Here is a 14,986-nt window from a genome sequence, read left to right on the forward strand (position 1 = left end):
GTTTGTCTCAGGTCGATTTATTCTTATTACTTTTAAGGTGTTTATTTATTTTTTTGCAGCTGCTGATAATTTATGGTCCCTCGGGATTCTTTTGACCCTTTAGTGGCGTATTTATTTTAAATGAATGAAAATGTTATTATGTTATATTATGATTATGTGATATACGAATATTTTACTTTAAGTTAGTTGAAATATTTCCTCCAAGGTAACTTGTGTTAATGTAAAATAAAATAGAGCTTTAATTCTGCAGTGTATCAGTTTTCCTACACCGTTGCTTCAAGTAAACGCACCCGGTCCTGACCTGCACAGGAAGTGGAGTGACGCTGGCGCGGTAGTTGAAAACAGACGTTGTTGACATGACGCTGGCGAACAACAGCTCAGCAGATGTACAAACCTCGGTCGAAGCTTTTACTTAACTTTAACACAGGAGAACTTATCATAACTTGACACCGAGCATGGATTTATCTTCCATTATAAGGAAAATGGGTGCGTTGAACTGTTAGCTAGGAAAATACCGCGCAAGAAGCTGACTATAGCTTACTTTAACTAATGATGACAAAACCCGTTAGCCGCTAACAATAGCAGCTCCCTCTCAACTTTTATATGTGGCTGTCATTGTTTGGAATAACAGCACTTAAATTATCATGAAACTGTTTAACTTTGTAAAGGAACCCCGAGTCAGGGAACCTTAGCTGCCTTTGCTAACTCTGCTCCAATTTTTCCCCTGTTTAATATTTTTGATTTCTCATAACTTTCAGGTCACTCTCTGGTGGAGATAAGAGCGCGAGCATTGAAGAGCATCTTATGCAAGCTGGATCTTTCCCTGATTTCCGTCCATGATATTGTCCAGGAGAAGATGCTGTTTGTGTATCTTCTGGAGTGGTTCAATTTCCCCGAGGTGCCAATGAAGGAAGAGGCCCTTGAATTGCTTTTAACCTTATCAAAGGTAGATAAGAAGTATACTGATAATAGATGCAACGCAAGGTGAATAAATCAAGAATTGTAGGTAGAGAAGAGCAGTCTGCCAGATGGCAAATTACACTCGTGAACTTTAAATGTAATTTTGGCCTTAGCTTCAGTATTTTTTTCTTTTTCCAAAAGCTAACCAGGCTTAAAATGCATAATTAATGAAGGATTTACTTTTGTTCTGATTTTCACCGCATGATTCCAAAACCTTATGTCACCTGTATAAAATTTACACAATATCAAACCAAGACATATAATTTCCAGTTTTCTGATTATGCACTATTGTGTCTTGGAGCATCCAAGTGCAGCCCAGATGCTGCGAGACGTTGGGGCGGTGGACTTTCTCACCCAACTGTCTCCTAACGTGGAGCCCAGCCTGCGAGCTGTCATTGATGGAACCCTGGACCAGCTGTTCCACCTACCAGAACTCCTCCCCAGTCGCGTAGTTGTCTATTCACATGGACCACGTAGTACATCTTCAAAAGGTGTTCAATGTTAGGCCAATTATTTGTTTAACTTTAGCATCTGTCATTCATAAAATACTAAATTTTCACAATATGATATTAGAGGCAGTTTGGTTGAAATGGTCTATATTACCAAACTGCTTTAAACTTTCTTGTACGGAGATATTATCCCAGCTACAAGTCTCGTGTCTCTGTTGTTTCAGCTCAAGAGGATTTGCCTAAAATGGGTTATTTCCACAAGAGCATGCCAAATAATATGGATATACCGCCTCACAAGATAGCAGGTACCTTTTGCTTGAAAAAAATCTTTCTCTAATGTTTTATGCATGATATTTTTGTTTCCTTAAAGGACTCATGCTTTATCCCTCTGTGTTATATAGAGCACGAATCTGTGAGATGTCTGAAGTTTTCTGTGTTTCCATGGCTGACTTTGACAAACACAGACAGGCACATACTTTCTTCCAATGAGAAGTAAGAGACAAATGCATGTCTTTAAGTAGTAGCATATTACACTTTTCACCCAGTTTAATTGTATTATAATTAGCTTTGTTTTTCAACCATTTCTGAATTCAAACCTGTTTTTATTTGATGCCCAGTTCTATACATTGCATAGTATTTGTGTTGTTCTTTACTGCTGAAATTCTTTGTATTAATCAACTCCACAAGCGTGTGAGACTAAAAATAACTCTGTTGTGGTTCTTTTGAAACAGTTCCTTGGGGAGCAGCAATCCCAACCTAGTGCGAACGACTTGTGAACTTCTGTGTGATGTCATTATGCAAGACTTTCCTGCTGAGATCTTTCTGCAAAGGCCGGGCATTGTAAAGGTATTGAATCTGGGTGTTTTTTCACTGTTATTGTGTACACATGTCTATTGTCTCTACATTTATGCTGGGGGGTTTGTAGTTTTTTTGTTTGTTTGTTTTGTTTTTTATTTTTTTTTAACAAAGAGAATGTTCACACTCGACCAGAAAGAGACAATGCTGTAGTGATTGCAATTTCCATTATTTAATTATCAGGGCATTAGAAGAGCTCTCACTGTTTTTATTTTATAGACTCTATGATTTTTAGCAACCATCATGTGTAGTGCTTATGTTCAGAAACGATCTCTGTACTGAATACAAACGCTGCTCTCGCTTGGTTTGAAAATGCTTTATTCACTGTCGGTTTCCTAAGAAATGAAGTTGAAGATGCCAATCAAAAAATCAGAGTCTGGTTTTATTTTCTAGCCAAATGGTATTCACATCGATTAGATGCAGTGCGCTGTTTTGAGTGGCTAGCGTGACCAGCTCATAGCGGATTTATAGGATGGTCACTCCAACCACTGTCAAAATAATAACCTGTCAAATAATGTCCTTGAACAAAGCATCCATTTATAATTCTGCGTCCCTGATCTTGTAGGAGGCTGTGAGGCTCCCGAAGGCTTACTTTGGTTGAGCAGGTACTAGATTGCTGCTAGGATGTAGTTTTGTCATGATGTACCTCTTGCAAGGTGTGAAAGTCCTTGGTAGAACATTTTGCTTCTTCCCTCAAAGGCCTCCTTGAGCAGCAGAGTTTCTGTATAACAGGACGCTGTCAGGCACAGCCTTTGAACAGTTGTCGCCCTCGATGGCCCTTGCTGGCTTCTGCTGGCAGCTGATCCATGGGGTCGTAATACTCAAGTCTGCAATGAGTTTCCACTTTGTACAGCTATACATACTCCGTCTCCATTTCTTTTAAAGCGAGCAACACCGTGTGATGTATCTCCCCACTGTCATCTTGGTAACAAAGCACATCAGTTCTGTGAGCTCTTTTGTTTCACTGGCATAAAAAGAGTTTTGGGGGAGACATCATTTTGCCCTGATGAGCCACAGTGAACATTACTATTTTGCTAATAAAGTGGTGCATTAAATTACATCAGTCTCACGGTAGCATTAACATACTGTCACCCAGCAGTGTCATCACCAAAAAAGAAACGATTACAGAAAAGTACTTCTTGTGGCTTTACTTGGTCCTCTTTCGAGCTACTGCAGCCATTAAGCAAAATTAAAAGGCTTGAATTTAGATACATGACATCATTAGCTTCAGAGGGCAGGGAATCTGAACTCTGAACAAATTGCTGCTTCAATAATTCAATTCCATTTGCCCTTTTTATCCAGTGAACTTTATTACGGCTTTTCTGTCAGTCTTGACTTTAAGTCTGGTATACAGTGTGTTTGTCTCGGCGTAGCTTTGTAAATTGACTAATATGCAGTTTTTACACATTTGCAATAAACCTTTATTGGATATTACAAGGTGTTCATCCACTGAACACCTTAGCAGTAATGTAATCTGTTATGCCGTTAATGTCCCGTTCCATTTGCAGAGCCTTCTGTCCCTATTGAGGCTGGGTCCAGGTAAAGAGGAGTCAGGCTACATCTACTTGTCGGCTCTTTCCTGTCTCCGGCAGCTTTGTGTGGGATTAAGAAGGCGGCTGCGCTTTCATCAAGACCCAAGCTTCTACTCTGCGAAACAAGGTAGCGTGCCCTTTTTACTTGTTTTTAAATAATGATATCAGTATCTTCCACTGTCATCTATGTGGTGATTTTTCAGCTATTTTTGCATGCTTATATAAGTAAATCACTACCTGGTATCTATCACCTCTGTTAATCAGCTGTATTTTTCTTGTAACTCAAGTCTAAAACTGATCTAGAACATATTGCTTCCACAACGTGAATTCCTAATTTTTATATTCACAAATCAATGTCTAACAAATATCAAAGCATTTAACTTATTTGTTTTATTTATTTGTGGGTGCGTAGATCCAGTTTCTCAGAACTCGTCCTTCTCCTACACCCAGGAGGTTCTGGGGACCCAGCATTCGGGGGCCTCCTCTCCTGGGTCCGAGTGCTCTCCCCGGCCTTCTTTAGTGGGACGCACAAGCCAGAGAGCCAGAGGAGATGGTCAAGATGGAGACGCAGCTTCTAATAGGTACGCATATGAAATCGACATGACTGTATGTTTGAAATATATACTTAAAAAAAAAACAATAAAAATGTGTCTCTTTTTGTGTATCTTTTCTTGTTTAAGGTATTGTTTGCATAGATGTTAGTAATCATATTGGCTCCTAGAGTAGAGACTCCCTTTAGCTTTTTGTCACACTTCTGAGGCGTGCGTGGTATTACGTTAGTCATTCTACTTTGCTTGTAGAAATGATATTCTTGACGTGATTCAACATTTTCGATTCTTTTCATTAGGCTTAAGAAGTGAGTCTTACATTTCTTTGAGAATTTGTGCACAGTAGGGTTTTCTGCGGCTTTGATAATGACAAAATCACTAGTGACGCCAGCAGCCCACACAAGACGATAAAGCAGTGTGAAAGAAAAGAAAGACTGTGAAGGATGTTCTTCTAAATATGAAAACACTAGGAGCCCTCTAGCGGCCGGTCTGTAGTGTTTAAAAATCAGGTTTGATTCATGTGATGGCATATTCATTTTTATGTTCCATCCCTATACAGCGGATACGTCACTCCTTGCATTTGAATGGTCCAAGAACAGATCACAAATTTACAGTTGTCTTTTCGTCTGTGTGCAATTCATCCAGTGGCAGCTCACACAGAAGTGGAGGAGCAGTCCAGGCCCCCAGACAGATGGCCCATTCACCTGCAGATGTGGCCCATGTGGAGCTTCCTGATCTGGGTGTAGAAGATGTGTTGGAGTTGCAGTTACGGCAGCTCACTTTGGCTCAGTTTACTGTTGCCTCTATGGAGTGTGCCATACCACTGCTTAAGACAGGTAAGTGTCAGTATGCTTGTCTTTTTCAAATGATCTTATTTGGTCAAATATGAGTGGTAAAACTATTTTTTAAGCCATTAATCAATAATCTCAGTCTCAATTGTTTGTTTGTTTTAATTTTTTGAACTTAAGATTCCCTCACCTGTTTCTCTACATTGACTGGATTCTCTCCATTGTTATTTGATCACGTCAAAACATTTCTTCCGCTCTTGCTTTGTTTTCTCTCTCACTCTGCTGTTTCTCAGAAGGTTTGCATGCTTTCCATCGCGTTCTGGAGCTGCTGTGTGACGCTGTCCTCCTGCTTGGGGACAGCGTTTGTGAGCTGGTCTGGGACGATCGCAGCCTGGCGGGGATGGAGCTGGCAAGTCAACACAACTCATGACAGCCTCTTATGTAGATGAATAGACACTTCAGTGAAAAGGGGAACTGACTTGGCCACCAGACAATTTGCCACAGACACACAGGCATACGGTACTCGACTGTCAAAGAGAACTGCGGGCACGTGATTGAGCGTTATGTGTTATATAAAGGTTACAGAGGCTTTCTGCTGGTTATAAAGAACTTCTTGCATACATGCAAACTTCCCATCTGTACCCTTGGGTTTATCCCAGCACAGAATTGCAGGGCTAGTAAATGTCTTCATTTATTACATGCATAAAGTCCGCACAATAGATTGTGTTAAACAGGTGTATTTTTTTTTACCATGCAGAATCATTTGTTATCTTGCATGGCTGTTTTAAAGGGTATGTTCCTCTGCAGGGGGATTTACACACTTGTCAAGTCCAGGCCCCTGTGGCCCTCTGCTGTTTAATACATGCCCAGAGCCTTGCAGCCTGAGAACTATTTTGTCATCTTTATGTGGAGAGCAGCTTTTGTGTGCCAAACCTCTAGGTTTTTCCTGTGGGAATGGACCAAACTGTTCATGCCCGCCTCAGCAATGCAGAGGGCATGTACTGCCCCCTGCTGGTGTTCATCTTCCATTGAACAATTTTTACACCCAGAACAAAGTGGCTGAGAATAGATTGTTCCAATTTATTCATACAGAGATAGGGTGGATCTGTATCTCGTCCCAAAATAACCCTGAAATCTGATTACATTCAATTCCTAACCCCTGGAACGAACAATTTTTCTCTTGGCTCGCAGCCAGAAGCTGTGTCTTGAGTGTGTGTGAACATTCACACAGTGCGAGTACATGTGCACGTATTGGTGCGTTTGTGTGGCAGTGTGTGTGTTTGTCTACATTTTTGCTTGTGTTTATTTTAGAAAGAGAAGCTGCAAACCTGCATGGAGCTACTGGGGGATATACTGAGCTATCACCACAGCTGTTCAGTGGATATTCCCAACAATTCTCAGGTTCACCATAGAATAGCCTACATAGGCGCTGCCATATTTACCATTAAACTCCTACAGACCATCCTCCCACCCGAGAAGGTGTGTGTGCTTGTGTGACAGAATCACTTTGATTCAGTTACTGTTTTCCATTTGAAAGTTAATCATTCTATGAACATCACACAGGCTAGTGACAATCTCCCAGAAAACACTGCAACAGCTCTTTTCCACTTATGCTTGGACACATCATTGGGAAGTTTGTTACCCAGCATGCAAGAGACAGCAGTGGCCTACTTGGAGCAGGTGAACTCGGACAGCCATGAAATCTACAGGAGGGTGACCCGAGCTGCCCTCTGGATGGAATCCACTTGCATCTTTCTCAGGGAAGCACAAGCGGAGGTATAATCACCACATCAAATACAAATACTAGGCATCCTTTATACGTATATATATATGGATACACTACACACTGATCAGGCATAACAATATGACAACTGACAGGTGACGTGAGTAAACGTGATTATCTCAAAGGTGATGTATTAGAAGCAGGAAAAATGGGCAAGCGTAGGGATTTGAGTGTAAGGATCAAATTGTGATGGCTAGGCAACACGTCAGAGCATCTCCAAAACTGTAGCTATATATGTCTGTCTGCAGTGGTCAGTGTCTATCAAAAGTCGTCCAACGAAGAATAGTGCTGAACCAGGGACAAGGTCATGGGTGGCCACGGCTCATTGATGCACGTGGGGAGCAAAGGCTGGAGCAATTCAAGAAGATTGGCTGGTTTGATGAATCACATTTTCTTTCCCGTCACATGGCTGGCCGGGTGCATCTTAGGATGTGCCTGGGGAACACCTGGCACCAGAATACACTATGAGAAGAAGGCAAGCCGATGGAGGCAGTGTCATGGTTTGGGCAGTATACTGCTACGAAAACCTCGTGTCCTGGCAACCATGTGGAAGTTACTTCTAAATGCACCACCTACCTCAGGTCCAGACAACGTATAGCCTTTCGTGAAAATGGTGTTACCCCATATTCCCATAGGCCTCTTTCTGCAGGATGGTGCGCCCTGTTACAAAACAAAAACGGTTCGGGAATAGTTTTAGAAACACAACAACACGTTCGAGGTGTTGACTTGACCTAAAAATTGTGCAGATGCCAATCAAACCTCTGTGGGATGTGCTAGACAAAGACATCTGATCCATGGAAGTGGATCAGACCTGGTGCCAGATTCCACAACACACCTTCAGAGGTCTAGCGGAGTCCATGCCTCAATGGGTCAGAGCCGTTTTAGCAGCAAAATGGGGACCAATACAGTGTTAGGCAGGTGGTCATAATGTTATCCCTGAACAAAGTATATGATTATATATGACTATAGTGAAGTCTTTTCAGACTGTATCTCATCACTACTTGACTGTTAATTAAACATTGTATTTTTTTTTCTCAAGGGGGAGAAGAATTGGCTGGAGTTAGTGGAGCTGGCAGACCAAGCCATAGATGGCCTTCCATTTCACCAGCACTTGCCTATCATCAAAGAATGTGTTCACATTTGCTCTTATCTGTAAGACATCAGATCTGAAGTCAGTCATAGTAATGACTTTTTTTTTTGCTAACGAAGTTAGTTAAAATCCATTTGATTATCTTCTTATAGGTGGAAGTTTGAACAGCCCAGTCCCCTCCTCCAAACGGAGAGCCAGAAACTCCTCCTCAAGCTGCTGGCCCATCCTTTACTGCCCGTCAAGACAGAAACATATGAATGCACTTTAAACCTGGTCAAGGTTAGAGCAAGCCATCTTATATAGACAGTCATTGTTTGGATGAGTGCGGAGGGTCATGGTTAAAATATATGAGTGTGATATAGCCTTAATGTGAGCCTGTTTAGTGGGGCACCCATATGTAAATAAGTGGGATGAAGATGGATGAGTCACAGCTCTTTGACAGGCCACTATAAAAAACCCACTTGACATTTGAAATCAGTCTTTCTTTTCATTTTGCCAATTACTGACTAGAGTGAGTTTCTACATTTAAAGTGAATTGAAACTCTTATATGCGAGCACAAGTGAGAATAGTGAGAATTTATGATGTGCTCTGGTGTGATTACATATACCCCTAGGACTGCCTTGGCATCCAGAATGCGACACGTCAGGAACCAGGGGCATGTGCTGGAGTTAGCTTCCTTCTCCACCACAGGGTGCTCTATGAAATAAGCACCTTTGGACTCCAAGATTCGGCACAAAAGGTAAATGTACTACTTATCAGAGGTGTGGACTCGAGTCACATGACTTGGACTCGAGTCAGACTCGAGTCATTAATTTTATGACTTTAGACTTGACTTGAAAAAATGTTCTAAGACTTGTGACTTGACTTGGACTTTTACACCAATGACTTGGGACTTGAATTGGACTTGAACCGGTTTACTTGAAAAGACTTGATATTTTACCCCAAATATAAAATTTAACATGCATATTATATAGAGATTGAAAATGTGACGTCATTCACGGGTAGAACCGCAAAGGATTCTGGGAACTCGTGGCAAGCGGTACTAGCGCACGCAGGCTTTCAATTAAAATCAGTTACACAGCGATAAAAAGAAACACAAAAATGGCAAGAAGCTGTTGTATTATTAACTGCAATAGCCGGTCGCATGACAGCCACGGGAAGCCGACGGGTAAAGAGATCGGTTGTTATCGGATTACGTCGTTGAAGAGAAATTGTTCGAGCCATGTTTCCGAAGTAATAAAGACGCGACGGATGGTCTGGATTGCAGCCATTCTAAGACCAAATATAACGTCCCAGAACCCTCCAGCTCACAGGTTAGTCTGCTCCAAGCATTTACACGAAGGTCAGTCTGCTGTTGTAGTTAATGCGTCATTTTCATAACATAATTAGTGATATAGGTTACAAGCAAGTCTGGCGCTGAACAGAAATTGTCGCGCTATGCTCCTTTATTTATTGTGCATAAATAGTGAATTGTCCTGACACAATATTGCGTTTCGCTTCTGTTATTATGGTACATTGACAAAAACATATACTTTTATTCACAGGATAAAACAGGTTTTTTGTATCACTAATTGCCCAGTACGATTACAGCATACAATATTGTTGTCACTGCTACATTTCTGTGATGGGTACCAGAAATTATTTCCACTACTAATTAATTACCGTTGAGCTCAAAGGTCCTATTAATAAACGGTTAATGAATGTGTATTTATGACGACAATTTGTGAGACTGGTAAACTTATGATACGTACGATGGTCTTTCGTTCTACACGGTGCATTTCAAGGTCCTGCACCCATCCGTCGGTAAACTGTACCTGGGCTTGTTGCAGTGACCTGAAGTTACTAAACTTCATGAGTGTATGCACTCACTCCAAGAACCGTATGATTATAAATATGCATATAAATATGCTACAATGAGATAGCTGACTTCATCTAACTAGCAAATGTTGTCCAGGCTACGTTGGTGATACAGTTTTTTTTAATGTGTATGATATTTTTGTCATGTGATTTTAAAGCCGGTCCTACAACCGCATCCAAGAATAACATGCAGCTTATCTCAGAACTGTCGGTGAAAATTATTATTGGAGCTAGGTTTAATTGAGCTGCATTTTAAAGAGGTGCAATTTCACAATTTGTGTATATTTTCTACGTTCACTTTTGTCATGTGTTGAGAAAAACACAGATTTAAAATTACATGGTCTAATATTTACATTTAGCATATAACTGCAACATTATTTTTTCGTTGTTTTTTTTTTAAAGACTCGAAAGGACTTGAAATTCAAAGTTTCAGACTTGTGACTTGACTCGGACTTTTACACCAGTGACTTGAGACTCGACTCTGACTTGCCTGACATTACTTGAGACTTGACTTGAGACTTGAGGATAAAGACTTGAGACTTACTTGAGACTTGCAAAACAATGACTTGGTCCCACCTCTGCTACTTATACCTTTCAAGTTTTAGACCTTTGAGAGAGCTCATTCTGATAATGGAGTACAGTCACTCACAGGTAATCATGAGATTAAAAGCAGAGGGGTTTGTGGAGGGGGTTTGGACATTACATGCTAAACCTGTGTAATTATTCAGACATTTCAAAGTTGTCACATGGAGTACTTGTTAGTAGATGTTTTATCAGCAATGCCTTTGTGAACTCAGCACTTTACCTGTGATCTATAGGTGAATGCTCTTGCCAAGGATATCCTGCTATTCCTGCTCAAGGGACGATTGATGATGACAGCATCAGCCTGGGACAGATTCAATGAGGCACTTTACCCGGTCATGCCCATATTACAGGTGTTGTAATCTCTTCAGAGGCTCAGTAGTATTTGCACTGCAGAGCTCATAAAGCGCACATCTCATTGGAGCTTATTAAACAATATTTATGGAAGGGAAGAATGGGTGTATGTTGCCTACAATGAGAACAGCTATGATCAAAAGTGCAATATTAGCACTCTTGGACCACAAAGACTGTGCATTGAGCTGCCAGTGAGAAAAATTTGGTTATTTTCTCATTTACATATTCTGTTATATTGTTTCCTTTTTGAGTGGAGGGGGAAGAGAAACAAAAACTTTTTATTAATTGTTCAGTTCCAGGGAACAGAAAGCCAGGAAATTCTTCATGAATAAACATGAGGCTTTGACTAGGCTGTCAAGTGTGATTTAATTCAAGAAGGCCATTCAGAGATGGGCCCACCATGTCAACAAGAGACAAAACGAAACCACCCGTAATCAAAGTGATGCATATTTTATTTACTTTTGCACCGCTTTGCTGGAATTCCCCATTGTTTGCTTTATTGTCTGCCAAGGCAGTCTTGAGAATTGTGTGTGTTTGTGTGTCTGTGTGCGGCAGGGTTACGCCAGCACCGAGGAGTCACTGGGAAACTGCGTCCTGCTGATAAGTGACATGTCGGACATGGCAAGAGACAGTGTGTTCCCAAGTACAGCCAAACTAAAGGCGGCACTGCGACTCCTTTTCACTAAGCAGCCCGCGTGAGTCTCTTCTCTGGGTCTTTCCTTTGTTGCTCTTTCTTGTTGTTTCTCTCTGTGCTCGTTTGAGCATTTTGTGCCTGCCCGGAATTGTGTGCATATCAGAAATGTGTGTGTTTGTGCCTGTGATGAGTATACTTGGATGTCTGGCATGTTTCTTTTCTTTTTTCCGTTTTCCTTTCGTGGAGTTGTTTGATGATTTTGACGTCGGTTCTCGGGATTATTTGTTAGCCAGACAAACACTCAAGAGCCTGAAAATGTACTCTCCAACTTGTGGTGGGTATATTAGGCCTCTGTGTTGCTGTCAGGTGCTTGTCATGTCAACCAAATGCTCTTCGAGGCCTGTGTAAAACACTTTCTCATCCGGTCCCAATCTATGAATATTGATAGAAATGGAAATCAACACCAGAGAAGCCCTGGTAAATTCTGGCAGCAAGTAATAGAGCTGCCGCCTTCACTGCCAGCTATTTCTTGAGTTGTTGTTTGAAAAATCAAACTGTAAATGTTTTTTTGTTTTGTTTTTTTTGCTTCGCCGCATGAATTAGGTTGTTTTGCAGCAATTATAAGTCCTTAACCACACCTGCTTATATTCTTTCATTATTCATTATTAACAGTGTGAGAATAGCAGCAGTGCAGCAATTCCTGCCCCACCTCACTGGAAGCGACGATTCAAATACAGCCCGGCCAAAACTGGATCAACAAATGATTGCCTCGCTCCCCAACCTCTTCTGCCTTAAAAACCCTTTAGACATCACACTTGATACCAGCAAGAAGTCTGTTTTAAAGGTATAATCCTGCATACATAGCACAAAACTGATGTGTGCACTAATAAAAGTAAGTGCTTACCTATGTGTTTATTTTATGTCTTAGGTGGAATCTGTTGAGAAGCTGTTTAGTATCCTCTACTCAGACATGGTTGATATCACCTTGAAAAGGTCAGCTGCAGAACAGCTTTCTGTGGTGCTACAAGGTGAGATATCTGTAAAAGCTATATTTATAGTAGTATTATAAACTCATCTTTTGTCTGATTTTAATATTTTTCCAAGTTAAATATTTGTTCTGGCAGGTTAAAGCTTGTAAAAGCAACTTATCAGCCTTCCTTTGCAAGTTGCTTAATATTAGATTAGACTACATAAAAGTATATTTTAAGATCCTTCTGTCATTGTCTTTTTCCTCAAAATTACATATTTAGAAGCTTCTTTTTTTTCAATTATAGTAATCCCTTCATGTCTTAAGTAGCTTAAGATTTGTGCTCTTGCATTGAATCTGCATCATGGGTATGTCTTAATCGCAGACCTTTTTAAAACTCAACGCCATAACTTAAACTATGATCTAACGTGCACTACTATAGGAATGTGAGTTGTGTCAACATGTAGTTACGATGACTTTGATTGGCCCGTTCATTACTGCCATTTAATCCTAAGTTACTACTCAAGCTACTTCTTATGCCATCTTTTTTTAATCATCTGGAGGAAAACTCCACTGCTGACTAGTGTTTTGGCAGCTAAATTGCAGAGCAACAGAAGAACGCCAAGTGACATCAATCACTCGTGTAGGCTATGCTCCACCCTCTACATATACTTTGCACATATGTATAACTCACACATTTAATGCACCGATTTGTCTTATTTGACATGTGAATTGTGCTAATATTGCTGCTTCACCATTTGGATGCCTGCTCCAATCTACATCTGTGAGCCCCAACAACAAGTTTTCTGTCTATACAGTTCAATGCAAAATTTAATTTTTTATTTATGTAGCTCTGAATCACAACGGTCACCTCATGGTGCATTATATTATAAGGTGAAGAGAATTCAATGATATCGAGAAAACCCAAACAATTAGATGACCCAAGAGCAAGCACTTGGTGACAGTGGGAAGGAAAAACTCCCTTTTAAGAGTAAGAAACCTCAGTTAGAACCAGACTCAGGGAGGATCGGCCATCTGCGACCGGATGAGGGTGAGGGAAGAGACACACTGTGGAAGAGAGCCAAAGATTAATAACTAATAGATTGTTATTCGTTTCCTTCTGTATATTATTATACAGAAGGAAATGTACTGTCTACATTCAGCTCTTTCAAGCGAGAGAGGGGGAAAAAGCATGGGCTATATTCAGCAATCCACATTATCTCAAAAAACTGTCATCGTCAGCTGACCATTTGCACAGAATAAAATGTTATTCTTTGCAAGTTTTACTTACAGTAACTTGGTAAATTGTCATCAGCTCCTCTGCTCCGTGTGTGTCTGTTACACAAACACATGTATTGGAGTTTGGAAGACACATGCATGGTGCCACTGAGAGCAGATGAGAGCAGCGAAACAGCATCAGAAACTGTCACACTGAGCTGGAATGAAACGAATGCTCATAGAAAAGATGAATCCTCAGCTTATCAAACAGCAAATAATGTTTTGCAAAAGTTAGACAGATTTAGTTCCTTATTGTCAGCTCTCAAAAGTTGGAACTTCCCTGCAAAATGACAGAACTTGTTCCTTAGGTTTGTAATGAATAAAACCCTGGTGGTTTTCAGATACACTGCTATTCCACTGTGAGAATGCTTCGCTTCAGAAAAAAATGCTTTTTATTTTTATTGAAATGATTTTTTTATTGGGAAACACTGACTTTGGTGGCACATCCAGGCCAGTTTTAGAATGTGATAATACAAGGATTTAGAGATGTTAATTTACATCTGGATAATTGATGATTTGAATGTCTTATTACTCCCAGAAAAAGCTTTGCAAAAACTGCATTCACTAAAATGTAAATCAATTATAAAAGTCTGTGATACACAAAACGCTGTGTTAAAACTACAATTTGTAGTAAGGGCACCAGTGTTTGTTGTTTCCCAATACTTTACTGTGTGTGTGTGTTTTGACATATATTGAACGGTTTTCTTTCTTTCCCTTTAGACACAGCAATGCACCCAGTACTAAAGAACCTTGGAATAACAGATAAAGTCCTTTCTGTAATTATGGAGTGTGTAAATGGCAACAAGGTAAATAGAAGAAACAGACTGTAGATGCTTACTGAAACAGTTACTATTGAAACTCAATAACCCAAATATATAAAGTCACATGTTGTCTCGTTTATGTATATGTCCATGTTTATGTGTTCACGTGAGTTCATGTGTGGATGCAGGAAAACCACTGAGCCGTGAATGATAGAAGGATGAAATGGCGTGTATAAATATTGTCAGACAGGCCCTGGTCAGCAGTGATTTCTGGCCTGTAGTTGATGCAGTCTGCTGACCATTCCCAGGCTTTTAATCAGAAACTGCCGAGGGTAATCGTCCAACATGTCTCGCTACATGGATGTGGAGTAACAGGGCTACAGAGAATGACTTGTATTTGTTCCCAACCTCCCTTGCCTGCAACCTTCACAGTCACAGAATTTAGGTATAGCTTATGCGAGCTGACACTAAAGAAATCCTGTGCATTTGTGAGAGGCAGAACAAGGCGAGGCCGACTGGCAGCGTGTGGCTTTGTTTGTGTTTTCCT

General features: G+C 40.5%; 1 protein-coding gene across 1 annotated transcript in view; it reads left to right on the forward strand.

Annotated features, from left to right (window-relative positions):
• Nucleotides 1-332: 332 nt before the first annotated feature.
• rttn (rotatin) overlaps nt 333-14,986 on the forward strand; it is a 37,120-nt gene continuing 22,466 nt past the window's right edge. Inside the window, exons 1-20 of the mRNA XM_004546600.3 lie at nt 333-486; nt 759-946; nt 1,262-1,451; nt 1,634-1,714; nt 1,811-1,901; nt 2,141-2,255; nt 3,773-3,923; nt 4,209-4,377; nt 4,990-5,180; nt 5,426-5,541; nt 6,444-6,611; nt 6,696-6,908; nt 7,955-8,067; nt 8,158-8,284; nt 8,620-8,745; nt 10,682-10,798; nt 11,355-11,494; nt 12,106-12,277; nt 12,362-12,461; nt 14,399-14,484. Of these exons, the coding sequence (XP_004546657.3) occupies nt 456-486; nt 759-946; nt 1,262-1,451; nt 1,634-1,714; nt 1,811-1,901; nt 2,141-2,255; nt 3,773-3,923; nt 4,209-4,377; nt 4,990-5,180; nt 5,426-5,541; nt 6,444-6,611; nt 6,696-6,908; nt 7,955-8,067; nt 8,158-8,284; nt 8,620-8,745; nt 10,682-10,798; nt 11,355-11,494; nt 12,106-12,277; nt 12,362-12,461; nt 14,399-14,484 (2,685 nt within the window). The 5' untranslated portion in view covers nt 333-455. The remainder of the gene's footprint in view (nt 487-758; nt 947-1,261; nt 1,452-1,633; nt 1,715-1,810; nt 1,902-2,140; nt 2,256-3,772; nt 3,924-4,208; nt 4,378-4,989; nt 5,181-5,425; nt 5,542-6,443; nt 6,612-6,695; nt 6,909-7,954; nt 8,068-8,157; nt 8,285-8,619; nt 8,746-10,681; nt 10,799-11,354; nt 11,495-12,105; nt 12,278-12,361; nt 12,462-14,398; nt 14,485-14,986) is intronic.

This window comes from Maylandia zebra, linkage group LG9, assembly GCF_041146795.1.
Source record: "Maylandia zebra isolate NMK-2024a linkage group LG9, Mzebra_GT3a, whole genome shotgun sequence".
Taxonomy (NCBI): Eukaryota; Metazoa; Chordata; class Actinopteri; order Cichliformes; family Cichlidae; genus Maylandia; species Maylandia zebra.